We start from the raw sequence: 10,087 nt of genomic DNA, 5'->3' as shown, positions 1-10,087 counted from the left end.
AATTTGGTATTTTGCTAGATATTAGTATTAAATTTAATTGTGCCAAATTTGATTGCATGAGGTAAAAAAATACGGGAGATAATCAAGTTTTTCAAATTACGGGGGCGGAAAAGGGCGTGGCAAAATTTTTATACATACAAAATGTGTGCATTTACTAAGCGAATATACATACCAAATATGGTGTCTCTAGCTAGAATAGTTTTTGAGATAAACGTTTTTTTTAAATTGCGGGGGCGGAAAGGGGCGTGGCAAAAATTTGAAATAAACTTGATCACTCTACATACTACACGAGTCTACATAAAAAATTTGGTGGCTCTAGCTCTTATAGTCTCCGAGATCTAGGTGTTCATACGGACAGACGGACGGACGGACGGACAGACGGACGGACGGACGGACAGACGGACGGACGGACGGACGGACAGACGGACATGGCTAGATTGACTCGGTTGTTGATCCTGATCAAGAATATATATACTTTGTGGGGTCGGAGATGCTTCCTTCTGCCTGTTACATACATTTTGGCGACTTTAATATACCATTTCACCCTATGGGTGTATGGTATAATAAAATTTAAACTACAAATAGCACAAAAAAGGGTGAAACAGCTTATCGAAAAATTTAAAGCATTACAAAAAGAAACATGATAAAAACACAAAAAAGTATCGCTAACTGAAGGACAAGAAAGGACATTTAAAAAATGATACAGGACATAAATTAGAAAACAAATACACAGGCAAATATAAAATACAGAGCATAGGTCCTAACAATAATATAGTAATAACTGATGACGAAAACAAAAAGTAAACAGTACATTTAGATAGAATAAAAATAATATAAAAAGGATATGAGTAAAATATAATTTTTTCTTTTTGAAAAAAAGGAGGTTTAGTATACTTTTAGGGATAGGATTAGGCCACATACTTTTAGAGATAGATTATAAGTAATTAGGGATAGGATTAGGCCACATACTTTTAGAGATAGATTATAAGTAATTAGAACTTAAGCATAATGTCTAGCTTTAAGTACCGTTAAGGACACTAGCCATAAGACCAATGTAAATGTTCCCCTATAAATACCGGGCTTGCGGCCCCAATAAATCACTTTAAGTCAAACCTTGCCTTCGCCTACTTCACACACACACACACACACAAACATACAGCCAAGTTCATAAGTGGTGCTGCTACTGTGGATGGTGTGGTTGGTGCCGGTTCAATTGATAATTCCCCTCTCCACATTAACCACCACCCATCTCTCTGCGCTGTGGCCTTCCTCCTTCCCCTATACCACAAAGTCACGTGCCTGCAATTTTAAATGGAGTAGCACTTTCTGCTGTGGTTATGGGTGAGATTAACTTTGAAAAGCATTGAAAGTATGGCAAGATGTTATCAGAAAAAGAAAAAAAAAACATTTGCCTAAAAGTGCCATCATATATGTTTTTAAGCTGTCAAATAAATGCCAATAATATCGAAATAAATTCACCAGCTAAGCCTAAAACAATTAATGGCTCTTACCTTCTCCCCTTAACACTTTGTCAGCTTGTGTGTGTCAATCTGTGTGTCAGTGTGTGTGTGACCCATAGTTGTTAACCGTTGGTTTAGTGTGTTGACAAACAACAAAATAACGGCTCTGCCAACGACAACGACAACTGCGACGCATATGCACTGTCGACCGGCCTCTATCAGGAGGTTTCGGTCTTTTGCTCTTGGCCAGGTTGGTTGCAGCCGATGCGCCTCCTCTTAACGTCTTCTTCGGGCTGTTTATTTAAATTCTAAGCTCGGCTACTTTTTCAATTCTGGTGGGGGGATTGGTAGGAGAGTGTGAAGCACTCGCATCGTGTCGCATCGTCAATGCCGGTGTCTTTTTCGTTTATTTTTATTTTGTCCAACGTTTCTGTTTCTGTTTGCGTCGTCGCTGCTGCTCCTGCTGCTGCTGTCGTTGCTCTGCTGGCGGGGAACAAAACTCCGCGGAATAAAACTTCGATCCGCGGGAGTCTTTTATTCACAGTTTACGGGTTGTCTTCTGACCGACAGATCGAACAAGCCAATCGAGCGCAGTGCCACTCAATCAAGTGAAGCAAGTCAAGCCAAAACTCTCAGCTAGTGCAAACATCTAAAAGGATAATATACCACTCGCATCTCTCCGTTGTGTCATTAGTGTTTGAGCAAAAACAAATATCCAAAAAATTACAATCATGTTTAAATTTGTGTCTTTTCGCGCTGATTGCCTCAACGGCGGCAGCTGCCTCCGAGGCAGACAGTCTATTGACGAGTGCCCTCAAAATGGTCAAGGATTGCGGCGACTGATGGTGTTGTGCATGAAGGTAAACGCCCCCATCTCTCCCTCTTTAATTTAATTTAATTTAAACAGGAACGTGCCCTGCATTACTTTGCTAGGGAAAACGGAGATGTGAGGCTGTCAGAGGGCATTGCCTTGGTGAAAACCGATGATATTCCAGTAGGCCGATCCCTCAATGATGTCCAGCTGCTAGAAGAGGTGGAAGCCCGTGGAGCGTGTTGCTCGCTTCTGTGGCACACACACATTGCAATTCAAGGTCCCCAAGGACTCCATCCAGGATGTGCAACGCGCTTTGGAAGAGTGTAAGTTGAATAGGGTAGGAGGGAATATGCGTACAAACATGCACATAGAAACGTAGAGTAGCACACATCATTTTGTGGTCCCACATAAGATATATTATTACAGAGTTGATTTTCAATTCAGATTCCCAAGCATCTCCTAGCGGTGCATTGACAACCTCCATGTCCAAGTAGCAAACTTGTTGCTGTTGACTGTTTTTGGCTGCTGTAATTAATTGCCTTTTAGTTAGCCAGTTAGAGAGGCTCACTTTCTTTTTGCGCTCTTTAGCCACAGTTTCCGATTTCTAAACGCTGACCATAGAAAGCTGTCGATCATGTTCGCTTATTAATTATTTATGCTCCAATTGCTAATGAGCGGACAGTGGACAGCAAACTCTCCGACGATGAATCAAGCTGTAATCAAGCGAAAGTCAAACATGCAAATGCATGTATCCCCCCTCCTTTCATTCCCATTTAAGCCTGCTATGGCCGCTCTGCTGCCTCTGGCTATTGGCTTCTTGGCACTGATCTCATTCTAGGCTTTGGTCATTGGCAAGATTGCTCTGCTGCTCTCGAGCATCATTGGATTGAAAGAAAGAGAATCAAAGAAAGAGAACTACGAGGTTGTTGCGCATCCGCACTATGAACACGAGCATAGCTACGGTCGATGGCTGCAAGGCAGCGAGGCTCAGAATCTGGCCTATGCGGCGTATAAGCAATAAGCATCCAAATCAACAAAAAAAATTCAGTGCAATACAAAAAGCAAGGAAAACAAATGAACAAAATCGGGAATACGTATGAGAACGTGGACTCTAACGAGGAGAGGAGCAAAGGTTCATTGCTCATTTCATTTATATTTATTTTTTTAACTTATTTGTGTAGAATAATGTCATGGAAAAATTCTATGTAAGGCGCCATTTAACAAACATTAATGACATCAACAAAAATAGCAACAGCAAAAGAGAAAGAAAACAAAGACAAGAAATCCATAGCTATTAAGTTCAATTGGCAGATGGGCGATTAAAAAGAGCTGCAGCTGGACGTGATATAAAATGGGCTGATGACAAATCAATCAAGTTCTGGGCATTTTTTTCACAAACTTAATCTAATTTTAAACAACTCAAGTGACTACATTTTGTATAAATATACTGAGAGCTTTACTATATAGTATTTTTAAAACTTAGCGCTTAACTACTACTCAACTAAACTAACAACTAAACTAAACTAGTTTAAACTGTGGAACCTTTGTATGAAGTGTTGCTGCTGCTATTATGTGCTTGGGGCTCCCACAGAGAAAAGCCAAATCCCCATCAGCCCTAAGAAAAGCCCCAACAAAACTTGCAAATGAAATTTACTTAATCGAAAGAGAAATAAAAACTGTCGCATTAATTTGTAACCAATGTTTTGTGTAGTCTTATTTTCCCCCTCAACAAAAAAAAAGGGGATTGTGCATACGCAACGTATGCAGCATTTTAAAGCGAAATGTAATGCTTTCACTCGCTGAATAAAAATACTTACCAACTAAGGCGAACGAGGCCACCGATATCAATTGCATGTGTCCACATCGACAGACAAGCGGGCAGGCAGATCAGAAACGCCACAGGTACAGAACACAAAATTTCACTTCAGGCACTGAGGCGTAGAGGCCGGGCTGCATCTGTATGAAGTTTTTCATCTTACCTGGTCAATGGAACTTCCTTACTTACTGACATTTCTTGTAGACCAAGCTTTTTCTTTATTTGATTCATTGTACGCCCCCTTGTCCATACACAGAGATATCCAATGTCGCTCCAAAAAGCAATCTAAAGAAAGCAATCTTCTTGGGTGTGTGTATGTTGTTCGTATCAGCAATGCAATGGCAATGTCAATGGCATGGACATGGAGCACGCCACAAGCTTGAATTTATGGCCGTTGGCTTTTTGCCATATAAATGGCGAGAGACGCCAAAAGGTCTTCTTGCAAACATCCCGCACATGCATACTTACCATCTTAATTTTTTTTTGTTTTTGTTTTGGTTTTTTGTTTGCAACTATTTGTAAACAATTTTCGCCCGAACTGGCCACGCCACAGTTGCACCTGGCTATGAATTTGAAGTATTGGCGGTGAAAGTGTTTATTAATACAATTTCTTTTCTTTTTTTACTTGTTAACGAAAAATATGTACTTCTTGGTGTTGTTTTTGTAAACTGCTTTTGGAAATGTATTGCTACAAGTGACACATTTGAATTTACTAAAGATATCCAGAGAGATAAAAAGGAAATTTTATGCCTAGCCTGCTCTACTCAAGTAAACTTCAACTGAAAATTTTCAATGTTTTCAACACTTTTAGCATGTCACGAAAACTTTTCAAGACCGCAAAGATTAAACCTTAAATACCATTGACAAATAAACAACAACAAAACTCTCTTTCACCCTCACTCAATTGGCTCAAAAACTGGATGGTTTTGACTTTAGTTTGGTGTACCGTGACTTTCCAGCAACAGAGTTTCTTTTACCCCATTTTACGTGGCCAATGTTGCATTTCATTAGTTAAATAGGAAAACTTTTGACGTTAGGATGGGCTATTAAGGGTGTTAAAGTGGCAGAAGAGTTCGTCTAAGCGATATACTTTTTGTTGTTCTTGTAAATACGTGTTGAAGTTTGTTGGGATGGCAACACCAAACTTGGCTTTTAGATAAAAGTAGGCAAGTATATTTAGTGCCTGCACAGTGGGTGAAATACTTTCAATAGGTGATAAATATCACAGATTGTCAACGGTAAAAAATTTAGATTTGCTCACAGACATTAACAAAGAAAATATTTGGAAAATATAAGCGAAAGTGTAATAAAAATATCAAAGAAGCTAACATCGGCTATGCCGAAGTTTATATACCCTTGCAGTCCTTGGTAATAATAATTTTACATGTTCAAAATTTGTTTTCTGCAACTCAATTCATCAATATACAAACAAAAAAATTTTACTCTCTATTTTACAATTTGTTCTTCTTCTTCCCTTATTCCCAAAGCAAAGCAACGCACGCATACACATACAGTTCATGTAGCGTTGCGTCTGTGTGTGTTATATTTATCCGATCACATTCAAATTTTGGGATCTGGGGTTTTATATCTAATATTGGATATCACATATGTAAATATCATAGCATACTCCGATTTTTATGAAAATGTTTCTTCTAGTTCTTCTAGAGCTATATGATATAGTGGTCCGATCCTTATGAATTTCATACTTTATTTTTCCCGGGTAATAAAAAACCCCGAAACATAATTTCAGACCGATAGCTCTTAAAACGGCTGAGTAAAACGCATACGCACAGACGGACGGACAGACGGACAGACGGACATGGCTATATCAACTCAGCTTCTCATGCTGATCAAGAATATATATACTTTATGGGGTCGGAAACGTCTCCTTCTGTGCGTTACAAACATCTGACCAATTTTTTAATACCCTCTGCAAGGGTATAAAAATTGTTATAAAATTTTTTTTTTAAATTCTTTTTCTTTTTATTATTATGTTATTTTTTTGTTTTGTTTTAGAACACGAACAAAGTAATTTAGGTATTTTTTAAAGTACATATTTTGGCATAGCAAATATACTTATAAGAGTTTACCATTAATAGTGAGAAACAATACAATGATATGCTTGATGCCTGCAAATTTTCAAATCTATACTTAGTGGCAAAAAAAGCATATTTTTTTCCCACAGTTCTTTCAATGTTTCACATTTAATGACTTGCTTATCCTCTTGCTAAGTGGGAAACTAATGAACTGGATAAACTATTTTCAGTTAGTTGAACGAATATATAATGAACAGTATTCAACTTTATTTGCAAGACATTAAAATTTTATTCAGAATACAAGAAACGCTTGGCTGTGCCCGCTTTTGAAAAATTAAAATTGCGACTATAATTTGAGATTTAAACTATCCTGTCTCCAAAGTTAGATCGAACTGCACATGGTGTGCGAATTTTATTATAATCGGTTAAGTGGTTTAGGAGTCCATTGAGGACAAACATTGTTTTGCCATATAAATAATTTTCTACTTATTTCTAGTGTAGATAAAAAATAGATAGGCAAAACATTATTTTTAAATTATTATAATTTATCCCTTAAAACCATATCAATATCTTAATGCTAAAGTGTGAACAATAAAAATATTGTTCACAAAAACAAAAAATGTTAGTCTATCTTCAGCTAACACTGGATGGTTTACCCACTCGAGAGCATGCCACGTATAATTGTCCGTATGAGAAACATGGTGTTATCAAATCAACAACGAATGCATTGAATCTATGAATGCTCTCCAGCTGTTGTTTTATCAGGATTAATGACGATAGTGTAATTATCACTTTGTAATTGGTGCATATGTGATTTGAATATTTTCAACAGCTCGTTGTGCTCGTTCTAAAGAGCATCTAGCTCGCTGACGATGCGCCTGTCATTAAATAAATCGAGGTTATTATAATCACAACGTTCACGCGATTGGCATGTGCTTTTCAGGAATCCTCGCCGCCCATAAAGTAGATTTATAGGAACTTATGTGGTTCGTTTGGCATTGGCAGCAGTGAGCCCATTTTATGATAAAATTGGCCTCTGATTTTGAATGTAGAATTGAATTGTTGACCATTTGTATTAGTATTTCGAACTATTTCTGTTGCTCCTAACGATGTCATTTGAAAGCATGCATTGAATCTTCGAATTGACTTCAGGAACACGTTAGAATCTGGATCCATGCCGATAAGTAAGCCGTTCAATGGTTCAGGTGATGTTTCAATTTCACCAAATGAAGTCACTTGGAAGCAGACATTCTATTTTTAAGTGTTCGCTAGAAAATGTCATATTTCTAGTGTTTCGCCATAAAGCAGGAAACACAATGTCTCTGTTGGCGGGACCAATAATAACAATTTTACTTTAACACTAAGGCAGCACAAACCAGTCGTTTTATCAGCAAATTTCAATGAGCCACAATGCCACAAACTAATCGATGCAAGCTGTAGTCGATGGTGCAATGATATAGAAAGGTTGCTCGATTCAAATCAATTCTTGAACCATTTCTTCTTGCACTTTGAAGATTAGGCTCGACGATTTCTCGTTTCTAACCTAACCGTTTCATAGGCTGTCCTCTTTTTTTTATTCATTTATTTATTTATTAAGCAACTAAATGGAACAGAGATGAAAAACGTTATAGGGCTAACAACAAAATATAGGGTAAAGAATAAATACATATGAGGGAAAAAGGTGGGTGACAGAAAAAGGAAGAAAATGGGGGAGACACTGCTTTGACAACTTGGGCGGCCGGGATCCTGCTGCTACCTCCTATGCCATTCCAGGTCCAGCCCTGCCATGCTCGGCTAAGCGCAGCTCGCGGATTGGTGACGCGGCGAAACTGTTCACCGCCTCCCACATGCTCTTTCTCGCCATCATCAGATCCACAAGGTTTTCGGAGCATATTTCCACGTTTGCCTCCAGTTCAAGCGCCCTCCTGCCGTGGTCAAAGCGTCTGCACACGAACAGGATGTGTTGCGCGTCTTCCACTATTTCGCCGGGGCAGACCGGACAGCATTGAGAGCTATCGTGCCCAAAACGTGTCCTCTCTGTCCACTTCTTTATGTTCGGGATTAATCTGTGGGTCCACCCGCCTTTATCCGACGCATCCCATCTAGCCTGCCACAGGTCGATGCTTGCGTCTCTGGCCAGAGATCCACGCTCTGTAGCTGATATAATTTCCGCCTCCTTCGCCTGTAGGTTGATAGGCATCACTCCGGCGAGCACAAGTGATACTGTCATTAGCAGCTTCGTCTGATACTGTCATTAGCAGCTTCCTGGATTCCTGCTTGGGACCCCTCGTGTTCGGCATGATCCTTGAGAGGTCACGGACGCTCGCGGATGCCTTTTCGTTTACATACGCCAAGTGCACCCTAAAGCTGAGGCGGGTGTCGATCCATACTCCGAGGTAGCGAATCGCACGCTTTGATTGCACCGTGTTTCCGTCGATTAGGATTGTGGCGGTCTCTACAATCTTTCGGCTACTAATCAGCACCGCTTCGGTTTTTTGGGCTGCCAGGCTCAGGCCCACGGAGCTCATCCAACTATGACAGAGTTCGCCCCATCATCGGCCTGTCTGATGGTCTTACTCACCACTATGATGGTATCCTATTAGTTCGCAACCTGCAGGCACAGCCAGCCTCAGGACGCCGTCGTACATGGCATTCCATAATGTTGGGCCTAGGACAGAGCCTTGTGGTACTCCAGCCGAAACATTGTACGATTCGCAGCCCACGTCTTACCTATACACAAATCGCCTGCCGTGAAAGTAGCTCCACACGATGGCCCGCAGGTAGGCAGGATCGCTGAACGACTGAAGGGCATCCAGAATACGCCCCCTGTCCGCCGTGTTGAAAGCATTTTTTACGTCTAGCGTGACGACGAGGCAGTATTTCTTCGAGCCGCCTTTCCACCTTGCAGGGAAAGAGCCCTCTCGCAGGCACTGGGTGTAGACTTCAGCAAAGAGTTCTGGACTCTCTGTCATCGCAAGTTTTATGGCGCAGTTTGAGATTCCGTCTGGGCCGGGTGCTTTGCCGTTTTTCAGCCTCTTTGCTGCCGCACCTATCTCCTCCAGCTCAATAGGCTCTACTACGAAGGGGAGAGTGCTTCTGATCCGTCGACTCACTATTTCTCTCCAGTATGGGGCAACAGTCCTGCAACAATGCCTTTGAGCATTTCTGGATCTGTTGGTGGTCGCTGCTTCGAGGCATAAATGCGCTTGACCACGATTTTGTATGCCCTGCCCCATGGGTCATTTTCCGCCGAGTCGCATAGGTCAAGGAAACAGCTCCGCTTGCTCGAGTGGATTGCCTTCTTGAGTGCTTTCCTAGCCGCGCAGAAAGTTTCCCTCAGGATGGGCCAAGACGGGCCGCCGCTTTTTCTGGCGCGCTGATACCACCGCCTTGCAGTGTAGTACACTTTTAGGGATAGGATTAGGCCACATACTTTTAGGGATAGATTATAAGTAATTAGAACCTAAGCATAATGTCTAGCTTTAAGTAGCGTTAAGGACACTTGCCATAAGACCAATGTAAATGTTCCCCTATAAATACCGGGCTTGCGGCCCCAATAAATCACTTCAAGTCAAACCTTGCCGTCGCCTACTTAAAGGCGATCCTGCCTACCATTGGCAACAATTAAAAAGGCAAAAGAAAAAACAAATATAAAAATAAAAAGTCCTTGCCATATAAAATAAGGCCCAGGACCATTCCTCAAATAAAGCGTCGAGGTGACCTTCTCGTCAGACTTAGGAAGCAGCGAGCGGCCTTGCTGGCCCAAGTAAACAGCGACCCACCACAACCATGGGCGGAGGCATGCCAAATTTGGATTAGAATATGCCGACTTGAAAAACCACAGCAACAAAAATGAAGTAAGTAAGTCGACTCGCCGACTTGGGTATACCATACACCAGGTGAAACAAATATTTGAAATTTCGAAAACCAAATATATGTCTATTAAATTGTTTTAACATGC

The 10,087-nt window shown here is 40.7% G+C and overlaps 1 protein-coding gene and 1 pseudogene across 1 annotated transcript; one reads left to right on the top strand and one right to left on the bottom strand.

The window, feature by feature from the left end:
• The first annotated feature begins 1,337 nt into the window (after window positions 1-1,337).
• Window positions 1,338-3,295, top strand: LOC6637830 (annotated as a pseudogene).
• A 4,590-nt stretch (window positions 3,296-7,885) lies between these two features.
• LOC124461686 lies at window positions 7,886-9,098 on the bottom strand. The gene is made up of 3 exons (XM_047013176.1): window positions 8,857-9,098; window positions 8,376-8,658; window positions 7,886-8,308 (listed from the first exon to the last, which is right to left on the bottom strand). The coding sequence occupies exons 1-3, from the start codon at window positions 9,096-9,098 to the stop codon at window positions 7,886-7,888; spliced, it is 948 nt and encodes a 315-aa protein (XP_046869132.1).
• Between the last annotated feature and the right edge of the window lie 989 nt (window positions 9,099-10,087).

Source organism: Drosophila willistoni, unplaced genomic scaffold (genome assembly GCF_018902025.1).
Source record: "Drosophila willistoni isolate 14030-0811.24 unplaced genomic scaffold, UCI_dwil_1.1 Seg592, whole genome shotgun sequence".
Classification (NCBI taxonomy): Eukaryota; Metazoa; Arthropoda; class Insecta; order Diptera; family Drosophilidae; genus Drosophila; species Drosophila willistoni.
Note: the sequence above shows the minus strand (reverse complement) of the source record. Positions and strands in the feature narration are given on the sequence as shown.